The sequence below is a fragment of the Leopardus geoffroyi genome, chromosome D4 (assembly GCF_018350155.1).
Source record: "Leopardus geoffroyi isolate Oge1 chromosome D4, O.geoffroyi_Oge1_pat1.0, whole genome shotgun sequence".
In the NCBI taxonomy this organism is placed as follows: Eukaryota; Metazoa; Chordata; class Mammalia; order Carnivora; family Felidae; genus Leopardus; species Leopardus geoffroyi.
In genome coordinates, this window is record NC_059342.1 from 72801775 (window position 1) to 72815842 (window position 14068).

The 14068-nt window shown below is 39.8% G+C and overlaps 1 protein-coding gene across 1 annotated transcript in view; it reads left to right on the top strand.

Annotated features, from left to right (window-relative positions):
* Positions 1-14068, top strand: part of HSDL2 (hydroxysteroid dehydrogenase like 2) — a 69034-nt gene that overhangs the window by 22206 nt on the left and 32760 nt on the right. The window contains exons 5-6 of the mRNA XM_045468874.1: positions 3430-3533; positions 4222-4320. Coding sequence (XP_045324830.1) covers positions 3430-3533; positions 4222-4320 — 203 coding nt within the window. The remainder of the gene's footprint in view (positions 1-3429; positions 3534-4221; positions 4321-14068) is intronic.

A 14068-nucleotide genomic window follows, 5' to 3' on the forward strand; every position in this document is an offset into this window, starting at 1 on the left:
CACCCAGGTGCCCCTAATGTTTATTTTTGAGAGAGAGAGACACACACACAGAAAGAGAGAGACAGAGCATGAGTGGGGGAGGGGCAGAAAGCGAGGGAGACACAGAATCAGAAGCAGGCTCCAGGCTCCGAGCTGTCAGCACAGAGGCTGATGGAGGGCTTGAACTCACGAACTGTGAGATCATGTCCTGAGCCAAAGTGGGATGCTTAACCGACTGAGCCACCCAGGCATCCCAGAAATCAACTTTTTACCACCCATGATAAAATTCCCAACTCAATTCCTATAGAAAGATTGGATCAAAGACAGTTTTTTCAGTTGATATTATGACTTATGTAAACACAAATGTTTGATTGTCATTGATCATTCCTTGTGAAATTACGTCTTTGGAAAACTCATTTGGCAAGAGCAATCTGGCCCCTTTCCTATACCATGGTCATTTTCTAAACATGAAAATGATGGCCTAAACTACATTCTTGCAATTGTAGATTTGAAGGTTCAGTTCAAAAGAAAACAAAAAAACCACTGTTTTCAAACTATAAGATAGTGAACTAACCTTGTTCAGCTACCTTTTTCAATGAATACTACTTGTGTAGTTGAAGAACTACAAATGGAACGTGTAAGCCATATGGCACTAAGGTACTCAAAACTAAATATGAGTACATTGAAATAGCAGATCTACAAATATCTCAGGAATAGATACCCTAAAATATAAACCCTTTTTTAAAACAAAGATTCTATTCATTGTTGAAAGTTCCTCCATTTAGGAACAGCTGTTTTTTTATTTAATTTTTTAATTTTTATTTTTGTATTAAGTAGGCTCCATGCCCAGCATCGGGCTTGAACTCACAACCCTGAGTTCAAGGGTCACATGCTCTACTGACTGAGCCAGACAGACGCCCCTGGAACAGCCATTTTTAAAATAAAACTAAATATTTTTCCAGTTAAAGGCATATTGCAATGCTGAATGAAAGACTTGACATTGGCCTTTGGACCAGAGAAAAGGTGTCAGGTTTTTGGCCCTCTGTGGAAGGTGAAAAAGAGAAATTTGATAATGAAATATTTCCATTTTATTTTGTTTTATTTTTTATTTTGTGACACCCATTTATTCATGGAGGGAAGGTATAGATTGTTTTCTCAGGCAAGCCTGAGAATCATTGTGAGGGAGAGAGTGGGGGCAAGGCCCAAAGAACTCACCTGTTTGGAGGTTTCAGCAAGGATCTAAAAGTGTTTCCTGATCCCTGGCACGCAGGACCCTGTGGCCTGTGACTTGTGTTGTAAAGGTTTAGAGAAACAGGGTTGGAAGGAAGAGAGGGGATAGAAGGCAGACCCTTAATTTATGTTTTTAAGTTTCAATGAAATATTTAACCTCAGGTGTTGTATGTGTTGGTATCATGTTAAATGCTTATAGAAATTCAGTAATAAAGTTTAATTGTAGTATTTCTGAACGGTTGATTTTTCCTGTACCCAGCTTACTTTATTCATTTACTCAAATACCCTATAGGCATTTGAGCTCATAACCCTAATTAGGTGAAATAATTTGTGTAAGAGTGGTAAGTGCAGTGCCTAGCACACAGTAAGTTTTTAGTAAGCTTAACTATTTTATTAAGCTGAAATATTAGTACCTAAGCATGGCACTAATAGTTTTTAATATGTAAGATAGGGCTTATTACTGTTAAAACTGCAGCTGATTTAGGGTCAGTAATGCTGAGGGCCAGGTAGGCAAAGTGCAGGTGGAAAGGTTTTGTCTAATCAAAGGAGAAGCTCTTGTGTATAATGTAAATGAAATGAGTTCTTTACTTTTTGAGTGTACAGTGTGGTCATGGTCTTATTGCCTAGAATAGATTGGAGTTTTTTTCCTCTTGAGATTTTTCAGGTGCATCTTCACTGTTTTAATGAGTATTAGCTGTAATATTGTTTGCCCCTCCCCAACTCACCCCCACAAAAGTAAAGCACCTTTGGAAAGGGAAAACAATGTGTATAAAAAAACCCTTTGGTGATATGGATTGTATTTGGTTTCTAGGCTTGAAAAGATGTAGGCTTGAAAACAGGTAATGAGAATGTTGTACATGTTCATAAAACTAACGAGAAGAATGAACTAATTCGGAATCCTAGAAATTATTGAATGTGATACAAAACTAAAAACTATACAACTATTAATCTCCATATAGTATGTTATAGCTTAATAAATTTAAAATATTGGATCTTTTTGAACATTTTTAAAAAAATATATAAAAACTAAATATTGCTCCCAGAAGTATATTGCATTGCATATTGGTGCAAATTAAATTTGGGAATGTATTGGGAGTTTTGTTATTAAACTACACTTCCAGGGTAGCAGGAATACCACACCTACTAGGATGAAATAAGTTAGCATATGTAATAGTAATAATAGTTGTTTATTTCATGGTTAGTTATGCACTGTTTTTTTTTTTTATGTTTTTTAATATTTATTTTTGAGAGAGAGAGCGTGAGTGGGGGAAGGGCAGAGAGAGAGGCAGACACAGAATCCGAAGCAACTCCAGGCTCTGAGCTGTCAGCACAGAGCCTGACGGGGGGGCTCGAACTCACGAACTGTGAGATCATGACCTGAGCTGAAGTCGGATACTCAACCGATTGAACCACCCAGGAGCCCCTGTGCACTGTTTTAAGTACCTCATATTTATCATCTCATTTTAATCCTTTGGTCAGTCTTCGATGGTAGTAGGTGTTACCAGCATTTACAAGTGAACTGAGAGTTAGAATATATTTTGCTTAAGATCACACAATGAAGAGGCAGAAAGAGGGTATGAACCCAGGTCTGTCTGACTTGTGTACCATGTTCTCTACTACAGTGCTGCCTTTGCTGGCTGGCAAATACATTAACTTACCGAAAAGTGTGTGTGTGTGTGTGTGTGTGTGTGTGTTGGGGAGGGAGAATTGGAAGGATGTAGTTGAGGGTAGCCTCAGTTGGATTTAAGGCTAATGTACCAAGGATTTGATTATTTTCATCAAGCAGATCATGTTAGGCTAGTAAGCAAAACTTCAAAGATTGAAAATTACTGCTTTTCCTGTCTTTGTTCTAGAAAAGTGAAAACAAACAAAAAGTACACTACATTACTGAGCAAGTTTAGTTGCTTTGTAGAAGTAGTTTAAAATATAATTTTAGGGGCACCTGGGTAGCTCAATTGGTTAAGCATCCAACTTCAGCACAGGTCATGATCTTGTGGTCCATGGGTTCAAGCCCCACATTGGGCTCTGTGCTAACAGCTCAGAGCCTGGAGCCTGCTTCCAATTCTGTCTCCTTCTCTCTCTGTCCTTCCCCTGCTCACGTTCTGTCTCTCTCTCTCTTTCTGTCTTAAGAATAAATTAAAAAAAATTTTTAAATGTATAATTTTAAAAAGTGGGTAAGTTGTTAGAAAGCTGTTGACTTGTGTTTTCTTTTGCTTTCAGATCTAAAGCATGTATTCCTTATTTGAAAAAGAGTAAAATTGCCCATATCCTCAATCTCAGTCCACCACTGAACCTAAATCCATTGTGGTTCAAACAGCACTGTGGTAGGTGGTTGGTTGAGGGATGGTTGGTTTGGTTAATTTGCTTTGTATTAAGTCAGTGAATCTATGATGTGATCAAAATTTGTACATAGCATTCAACATTAAAGTTTCTGTGCAATATTGGTAGCACTTTGGAAAGTAGATTCTTCATCTTTTATCTGTAATTTAAAACGTTGAGGTATAGTTTACATTCAATAAAATGCACAGATCTTAATGGCTCAGTTTGATGAGTTTTGACAAATGTGTATACACCTGCGTAACCAATAGCCAAATTGGGATATGGATTTCTATCATTCCAGAAAGCTCCCTCCAGTCTCAGTAGGTGTGTTTTTTGTATATAACTTATTCTTCAATGAAGTTGGTTAAAAGCTATGAAGTACTTTCACTTTCACAGCAAATTAATGATTTGAGGTGTGTATGCTAACCTATAAGAATTATGTATAGGTGCTTCCTTTAATATAGTTGCATCAGATACTTAGTCCTTTTTTGTACATAATTTACTAAAATTTGGACAGGCAATTGGAATGGAAACTCCCAGTAAAACTGAAAGAAGTTCAGTTTTAATTGACTAGATTAAACAAATTTGCAACTTTTTGTTCTTGTTTCACTGGCAGTATAGCAGTAGAAAGAAATTGGTTATACTCACAAATTAGTCCATTAATTAAATCCTATTCTTTGTGGTTTCTTTCAGCTTACACCATTGCTAAGTATGGTATGTCTATGTGTGTGCTTGGAATGGCAGAAGAATTTAAGGGTGAAATTGCAGTCAATGCATTATGGCCTAAAACAGGTATGTACTTAAAAAAATATATCCATTTATTAGTTTTTCATTTATTGTCCTTAACAGTTTTGAGATGCATCTTGGGTGGGTAGGTTGAGGTGGCAAACAAGTTAAACTTTTTATTATACATACAAGGCTCTTTTCAGTCACCTTCTACCTTTGACTTGGACTACATGACTGACTTTAAAGCCAGTTACTATGCTAGAGACATCGAACATTGGGACACTTGAAGAGTTTCATTAAAGAGAGGGGCACCCGGGTGGCTCAGTCAGTTCAGTGTCCCAACTCTTGATTTTGGCTCAGGTCATGATCCCAAGGTCATGGCTCAATCAGTAGAGCATGTGACTCTTGATCTCAGGGTTCTTTTTTTTTTTTTTTTCAGGGTTCTAAGTTCAAGATCCACGTTAGTCATAGTTTACTTAAAAAAAAAAAAAGAAACTAAATGCAACAGCTACTTAGGAGATTGAATTATAGCATAAAAATGCTTTCTGGATCTACACAGAGATTGTGTTTTGAATTAAAAAAAAAAACAACTGTAGTTGAAGGATTGAGTGGTCATTGTTAACACCTGAATAAGTAGCTTGGCTGTTGAAGTGTAAGAGATATCTCAAAATGCAGAGTAAAAACACTCTGAAGAAAAAGAAAATAGACTCACGGGACTTCCCATGTAAGTATCAGGAGCCCCAGAAGGAGAAAACAAATAGAGGAAAAACAATAATTTAACTAAAAATAGAAAATGGGTGCGTGGCTGTCTCAGTCAGAAGAGCATCTGACTCCTGATCTCAGGGTCATGAGTTCAAGCCCCATGTTGGGTATAGAGATTAAATAAATAAATAAATAAATACAATTTAAAAAAAAAAGAAAAAGAAAACAATTCCCTTTAGCCAAAGACTTAAATGTGTCAGTTGAAAGGTTTACCAAGTGGGAGGCTGAATTTATGGGGGGGTGGGGGGGTGGTATAGACATCTGGGAGAATCTCTGAATTTCAAGGATAAAAAGAAAATCTTGCAAGCTTTCAGGCAAAATATGTTACTTTCAAAGGAAAAAGATTGCATCAATACTAGAAGGCAGTGGAATAACATCGTGGATTATTGATAGGAAGGGACCCAGTCAAGATAACATTTATTGACAAGGGGAAGATATAGGAGCATGCAAGGATATCACATTTGAGAAAAATCTAGAAGTGCTGTTAACCAAACAGCAAATCAGTCATAGTCAAGACTTTTCAACATAGAGGGAAATGGAGTGGAGAGGAAATAATGGCAAGCAAAAAACCCTGTAATGCGTATGGTTAAATGTAAATGAGGTGTGATAGAATGACCAAGAATATGAAATATAGGGTATCAAATAAGAACTCTCGGTATAGAAGACATGCATAAGAGAAAACTTTAAGATTAGTCTCTGGGCAAAAGCACTAAACTGTCTTTTTAAAGCTTAGAAGTCAGGAAAGGACGAAATATGAAAGTAATTGAATTCTGAAGGGCTATATAAGCATTGGAAGATTGGGGAGGGAAAAGTATTCCGACAGTCTCATCTTGTGGCAGCCACAATACTAGATGGTATGCTTTTTAAAAATTATATTTTCAGGGGCGCCTGGGTGGCTCAGTCGGCTAAGTGTCCGACTTCAGCTCAGGTCACGATCTCGCAGTTCGTGGGTTCGAGCCCCGCGTCGGGCTCTGTGCTGACAGCTCAGAGCCTGGAGCCTGTTTCAGATTCTGTGTCTCCCTCTCTCTCTGACCCTCCCCCGTTCATGCTCTGTCTCTCTCTGTCTCAAAAATAAATAAATGTTAAAAAAAAAATAAAATAAATAAAATAAAAAAAATAAAATAAAAATTATATTTTCTTTTTGGGGCTAGGGTATGGAAATGCTTTAGGATCTTAAAGTTACAGATAACTACCTACCTTTTCTTTTAATTAATTTTTAATTTTAATTCCAGTACAGTTACATAGTTATATTAGTTTCAGGTGTACAATATAGTGATTCAGCAATTCCATACATTACTCAGTGTTCATTACCATAAGTGTACTCTTAATCCCCTTCCCCTGTTTCACTTGTCTCCCCACCTACCTCATTTCTGGTGACCATTAGTTCTCCATAGTTAAGAGTCTGTTTCTTGATTTGTCTCTTTTCTTTCTCCTTTGCTCATTTGTTTTGTTTCTTAAATTCCACATATGAGTGAGATCCTGTGGTATTTGTCTTTTCTCTGACTGACTTATATCACTTTAGTTTTATACTCTCTAGCTCTATCCAGGTGTCTCAGGTACTTTCTCTGCAGTTGGTTTATTCACATCAGGATATAAACAGGTTTCACATAAGGGCACCCAGGTGGCTGAGTCAGTTGAGTGTCTGACTCTTAATGTCAGCTCAGAACATGATCCCATGATTGTGGGACCAAGCCCTGCATCAGGCTCTGCACTGAGCGTGGAGCCTGTTTAAGATTCTTTTTCTCTCCCTCTCCCCCTCTTTCCCTCTCTCCCTTTCTCCTTTTGTCCCTCTCCCCTGCTTGCCCTTTCTCTCTAAAAAAAAAGTTAACACATTACATTTGTGTGATATTTTTCATTTATAGTAGTTACACTTAATTTTTTTCCTCATCACTGATTTCTTGAAAAACCAGGTCATTTATAGAATTTCCAAAATCCTGTATTTTCCTGATTCTTCCCACTGTGTCTTTTTTTTTTTTTTTTAATTTTTTAAATTTAATTTTGAGAGAGAGAGAGAGAGAGAGAGAATGCATGTGAGCACGTGAGCTGGGGAGGGGCAGAGAGGTGGGGGGTGGGAGACAGAGGATCCCAAACCAACTTTGCCCTGATAGCAGGAGTCCAACGCAGGGCCTGAACCCATGAACCGTGAGAGCATGACCTGAGCTGAAGTCAGACGTTCAACCGACTGAACCACCTAGGTACCCCTCCCATTGTGTCTTTTAACATGTTTCTTTATTCTCTAAGGACCTTTATATTGTTTATTCCTATTCGTCTTCCTTCTGAAATTATTTTGTGTATTCATTTATTGCTCAACAAATACCTGTTAGACAGTTACCATGTGGCAGACCTTGTGCCAGGGTACTGTGCCTACTTCTTTGACCTTTCACCTAATAGATGACTAGTTTGGTAAGAATTGACCATGAAAAGCACATTTAATCCAGCATTTTTGCAAAGTATTGCAGCCCTAGCGGTACTTTTGAACTGAATTGCTACATGTAGCCTGTGAAACATACCCAGAGTTCTAGCTTAAGGACGATTGGGAGATTTCTTTTTATCTTTATTCCCATCTGCTGAGTGAAGGGATTTCCTCAGCATCAAGAAGTAGTGGAAGGGCCAATGGCCTGTGGTGTTGAAGCTCAGGAAATGGGGCTGTAGGTGAGAATGTATGGGGCCCGAGGGCGTGTTGCTGATACAATTTCTAGGAAAATTTAGCTGTTGCAAGCACCTCTATAGTTACCACCTTGCTTTTCTTCTGAGGGCTCCAAGAATCAATTTTTTAAAATTCCTTTCTTCTGTTTGACCGAGATTCCTTTCTTCCCTGGCCCACTGTGGGATTGGAACCGTGTTTCGTTGCTTCTTAATTTCCCTGATGTTTCTGAAGCAGATACAGTTCTTTTAAGATTTTTCTGGAGAGTGATATTCTTTGCAGTGAGGCAAAAGGTGAGAGTGAAAGAGTGCTTCTATAGCATTTTTCAAATTGCATGTCAGGACTCATTGGTGAATCATGAAATCAATTTCGTGGCTTGTAAAATTGAGTTAGAAGGTAGCAGCCAGAATTTCATTGTTTTGTTTTACTTCTAATGGAATAAAAAAGAAAATATTGCAGGTAGTTAGTCGGTACTGTTTCATATTTGAATGAATATGTGTGTGAGTGTGTGTATATGTATGTATTATGTATTACTAGTCATGTAGGTAAAAAGTGTTACTTATTGTGGATCACACTGAAAAACTTTAAAAGCTCACACTTTGTGGTGTTTCTTTTTCACCTTCTTTTCCTTCTCTCATCCTTTCTCAGCCTCCCCCCACTTCAGTCGTTGCTGTTATTGGTAGATAGTGAGGGTGAGGCAGTTAATTAGAAAGGGGTCTCTCTGATAACAAAGTCCTAACGTAGTATTTTCCCTTTTTTGTACCTCTATTATGTTACTTGTCATTTTCTATTCATTCATCTTCTGAACATTTGTATATGCCAGGTACAATTCTCTGCACTCTTTATTCGTTACTCATCTGAAGATGATTTATGAAGTGTCCACTTGTGTACGAGGCATTAAGGGGAATGAAGATGCCTGTGATAACAGGCCTTACTCTTGGAGTTTACTGTTTAGGGTACCATTGTCTAAACGTTGTCCTTCCCTTCACCCCTCTACTCTGCTCACCTTTAGGTCTTTGGAATCATGGGGTAACAAAGTTAGAAAAAGCCTAGTCTGACTCTAAGAATTTTAGATTTTATTTGTACAACAGATAATTTTTGGATACCCGTTATGTCCAAGCTCTGTTTGAGTTGTTTAAGACACATCAGAGAACAAAACAGACAAGAAGCTCTGTCCTTTTGGAACTTGCAGTTTAATTGGGAGAGATACAATAGACAGTTAACATAAAGAAGAGTCAAGTATATAGCATGCTAGAAGGTGATAATGCTATGTAAAAAAATAGAACAAAATAAGGGGGATTGGGAGTCTCAGATGTTGGGAGGGTAGATTGCAATTTTATCTTTTTTTTTTTTTTAATTTTTTTTTCAACGTTTATTTATTTTTGGGACAGAGAGAGACAGAGCATGAACGGGGGAGGGGCAGAGAGAGAGGGAGACACAGAATCGGAAACAGGCTCCAGGCTCTGAGCCATCAGCCCAGAGCCTGACGCGGGGCTCGAACTCACGGACCGCGAGATCGTGACCTGGCTGAAGTCAGACGCTTAACCGACTGCGCCACCCAGGCGCCCCTAGATTGCAATTTTAAATAGAGTAGAAGGGTTTATATTTTTCGAGAAGGTTACGTTTGAGCATAGACTTGAAGAGGGTGCTGGAGTTAGCCCCAGGAATGTGTTAGCTACAGGGTACCTGAGAGAAGCATTGAAGGCAGAGGAAATAGCCAGGGGAAAGGTCCTAAGAGGTGAGCATGCCTGGCATGATGAAAGAGCAGAGAGAAGGCCAGTGTGGCCAGAGTGAGGGGAGAACAGTCGAAAATGAGATCGTGTCCATAAGGAAGTGGGGATCAGATGTTGTAGGTCCTTGCCAAGACTTGGGTTTTTACTCTGAGTGAAATGGGCAGCTTTTGCAGGGCTTTGAGTAGAGAGGGACCTGATCATACCTGAATTTTTTAAAGGATCTAAAGAATAGATTCTTGGGTAAAGGGAGAAACAGGGAGACCAGTTCAGAGACTACTGCAGTATACATGTTGGTAGCTGTGACTGGGTGATAGCAGTAAAGGTGATGGAGAGTGGTCACATCCTGCTGTATTTTTTTAATTTTTATTTTTTTAATGTTTATTTATTTTTGAGAGAGAAACAGAGCATGATTGGGATATGGGCAGAGAGAGGGAGACACAGAATCTGAAGGAGGTTCCAGGCTCTGACGCAGGGCTCGAATTCACAAACCGTGAGATCATGACCTGAGCCGAAGTCGGATGCTCAACCGACTGAGCCATCCAGGTGCCCCTATTTTGAAGGTGGAACCAACAGACAGGGAAAGCTGCAGATGGGGCAGGTTAGGGAGCAAGGTTAGGAATTCATCTGGGGGCATTGTGCTCATGCATCCGTATGGAGATGGTCAGTAGATGGTTGGATTTGTAAGTGTGGGTGTCAGGAGAGAGGTCCAGCAATTGGAGATAGCAATTTGTGGGCTATCAAATGTAAATGCTACATAAGAAGAGAAGGAACCATTAGCCATTGCAGCATTCAGAGATTAGGAAGGAGAAGAACCATATAGGAGAGAAAGGTAGGAAGAAAACGAAAGAGTGTGATATCCTGGAAGCCAATTGAAGAAAGTGTTTTAAGGGAAGAAGGGGAGAGATTCATTATGTTAAATGCTGCTAGCAGTTGTTATAAGATGGGGACCGACCACTGGATTTAGTAGTCTGTACATCTCCTTCACATCACTTAACAACATTTGTAATTAAACTCTTGATGTTATTTTTAAAAATTTTTAAATATTTATTTATTTATTTTTGAGAGAGAGGGAGAGCACACGCAGCAGAGGTGCAGAGAGAGAGAGAGGGAGACACAGAATCTGAACAGGCTCCAAGCTCTGAGCTGTCAGCACAGAACCCGATGTGGGGTTCGAACTCACAAACCGCAAGATCATGACCTGAGCCAAAGTCTGACAGTTAATCAACTGAGCCACCCAGGCACCCTTAAACTCTTGATTTTATAACTTAATTGTTTAATGTCTTTCTTGCTAGTATGAAAGTTTCTAGAAGGTAGAGACAGAATCTGCTTTGCTCATTTTACTGTAGTCATGGTAAACATTCAGTAAATATTTGATGAGTTAATGAATGTACAGTATGATTACCTTCTGCCTAGCTCCAAACAGAATACTGCATGACAGAGAATGTGGAGGTCGCCACCAGGATTGGCAAGAGAAATCAGCTCACTGCCAACATCTTTGTTTTAGGTCTGAGATGTTCATTTTAGAAGTTTTACCAGACAACTTAGAACCATTGGTATTATTTTTTTTAGCCTAGACTTGATGGCACAGTAAGTTGAATTTACAGTCATGTACCTTGTGATATGTGGCATGATGGGATTGTGTACAGGATACTTTTGAAAGAGAGCAGGAGGGCCACGTAGCTCACGTTTAAAGGTCAGGAAAAGAGGTGTTCTAATAGAAGTAATCGATCGAAATAGGACCTCAGGGGGATGTTGGAAATAGCAAGAAGGAACATTGGGCAAGGCATTCCTAGCAGAGGGAACAACCAAGGCCATGGTATGGGAAAATACCGTGTGTTTGGTGGAACTGTCAAGGAATTTGATAGTGGTGTATATGTGATAGGCTCTGAGCTTTTTATTTCCCACTGGACTTGGGCAGTTGTCTTGATTGTTGGGTAGGTGTGAGGTGGTGGGGGGAGTAGCTTGAGCTAAGCCCCAGGTCTTGATTGCCAAATTTAGGGGCTTGAATTCTAACTTGTATTCAATAGAGAGCCACTTTAGAATTTGAGAAGCAGGAGAGCAGAGGGAAAATAGGAGCAGTAGAGTGATGTGGTTGCTGATGAGGTTTAAGAAGTTTAATTTGGCATCTGAATGTAGGATGGCTTGTAAGATTATGGAGAGAGGAGGCTGGAAAGCTAGCTAGGATGTTGCATTATTCATAACTGAGGCAATAAAAATGGATTCGAGAGGGTGTCCAGGCTCCTGGCTGTTTGTGAGGCCTCTCTTTCAAAAACATGGTTTCTCTTCCTAGACTGTGTAGAGCGGCTCTCTATGCTTGCTGGAACCAGAAGTAATCTCCCAGCATTATTCCCTTCAAGGAAAAGGAGATTTATGACACTTAATGGAAGAGATACATTGTCTACAATCTAAACTGCGTCCTGGTCCACTTTTTGTCCTCTCTGGCTCAGTGTTTCTTCTCTGAACCGGCTACAATCCCCCTTCTGGGTTTAGAACTTTTCACCCCACTGAATTCAACACATCCAGAGAAGGGATCAGAGAATAGCCCTGAGTGGTTTAACAACATGAGGATCTCAAGCCCCAATTAGGTCACCTTCAGAAGTTTGTCTTTTTACAAGACTTAGTTCATAGTTTCTGTTGAAGTGGAGGGTGGGGAAGGCAGGAGGGAGAAGAGCTGCTATTCAAAATGCCTGCTGCCTCTGACCTCTTGGCTGGTCAGAACAAGTGTGGTGGAAGAGGGAGGTCCACTTCGGGAAGGATTGCATGTGGGCTGGGGTGAGGAGTCTGGGCATCCAGCCACTGATCTTGGTACTGGCAGCCGAGTGGAAGATAACAGATGTATCACAGAGCAGCTGCAGGCCTCTGCCACCTGGACCACGCACACTACATACAGGCGTGGTAACTCCACTAACCACGGAGGTCAGGGTAATGAAGTGGCAGCTGGCCTTTCTGGTCCTAGAAACCGAAACTAGTTTCCTTGTTTTTTAAGGGGCTTGCTTACCAACTTGTTTAAATAGCAGTTTATATATATTTCATTGATTCTGAGATACCCGTGTTTTCATATTTTTACATCTTTGATATCAGGCTGCTCTTACTATTAATGATGTACAATAGGTTATTGGCAGGTGGTTTGTTTCTTAGCGGAACACTTTATAATCAGTGGTATCTTTGGTTCAGTGAGTACCCAAAGAATATGTGTGTGTGTTTGGTGGCTAGCAGGTGTTTCAGAGGTGAGACAAACTTTCTTTTTTTTTTTCTTTTTTAAATTTTTTTTCAACGTTTATTTATTTTTGGGACAGAGAGAGACAGAGCATGAATGGGGGAGGGGCAGAGAGAGAGGGAGACACAGAATCAGAAACAGGCTCCAGGCTCTGAGCCATCAGCCCAGAGCCCGACGCGGGGCTCGAACTCACGGACCGCGAGATCGTGACCTGGCTGAAGTCGGACGCTTAACCGACTGCGCCACCCAGGCGCCCCGAGACAAACTTTCTTTCCAGAGAAGGAGTCAAAGGCAATGCTGATATTTTAAGTCTGATATGTACTCTATATGTTTATGTGAAAGGAAATCTTTGGTTGATACGAAGACTTGTTACTGTGTGTTTTAAATGGAGCATCAATTGGAAGCTATTAGATATTTTTTTAATTATTCCTTAATAATACTTAAGTTTTAGGCTCACCTTTAGGATTCTTGTAATCCAAGGCATATCAGCTTTCGTTAAAACTTTTGCTTTTTTTCTTTCCCAGGAATCATCAGTGAATTTCATTTGTTGTATCCTATCGTTAACCTATTTCTATTGTTGTCAGTTTTATGACCTATTAGGTTAGCCTACGACATTGCAAAACCTTTGCTGAGAATAACTCTGGCTCATTTCCTGATTGTGAGTGTATGTGCCTTTGTATCTTCCTTAGAAAGATTACTGAAGTAAACATAGGTTGCTTGGAGAAATCATTCATTGTTCTTATGTGGTGTGCGTGTCTATACATATGAACACACACAACACATGTATACATCCATGACATACTCTTAATTAAAGCTTTTAAGAATTCTTATACCATTCATATAGTCTACATTGAGACTAGAGTATATACATATGTATATAGACTTAAGGCGCACCGTATTGAAAAAATTTATTTATTTTTACATTATCTCTGCACCCAACATGAGGCTTGAACTCATGACCTAAAGATCAAAAGTCATGCGGTTTCCGGATGGAGCCAGCCAGACACCCCTATATTGAAATATTTTTATTTTTATTTTTTTCTTAAAAAATTTTTTTTTAATGTTTTTTATTTATTTTTGAGACAGAGAGAGACAGAGCATGAACAGGGGAGGGGCACAGAGAGAGGGAGACACAGAATCCGAAGCAGGCTCCAGGCTCTGAGCTGTCAGCACAGAGCCTGACGCAGGGCTCGAACTCATGAACCGTGAGATCATGACCTGAGCCGAAGTCGGACACTTAACCGACTGAGCCACCCAGGCGCCCTGAAATATTTTTAGAAAAATTCTACAGTTTGGGGCATATGGGTGGCTCAGTTGGTTGAGCATCTGACTCTTGATTTTAGCTCAGGTCATGATCCCAGGGTCGTGGGATTGAGCCTCACATCGGGCTCTGCACTGAGCATGGAGCGTGCTTGGGATTCTTTCTCTCTCTCCCTCTCTCTCTCTCTCCCTCTGTCC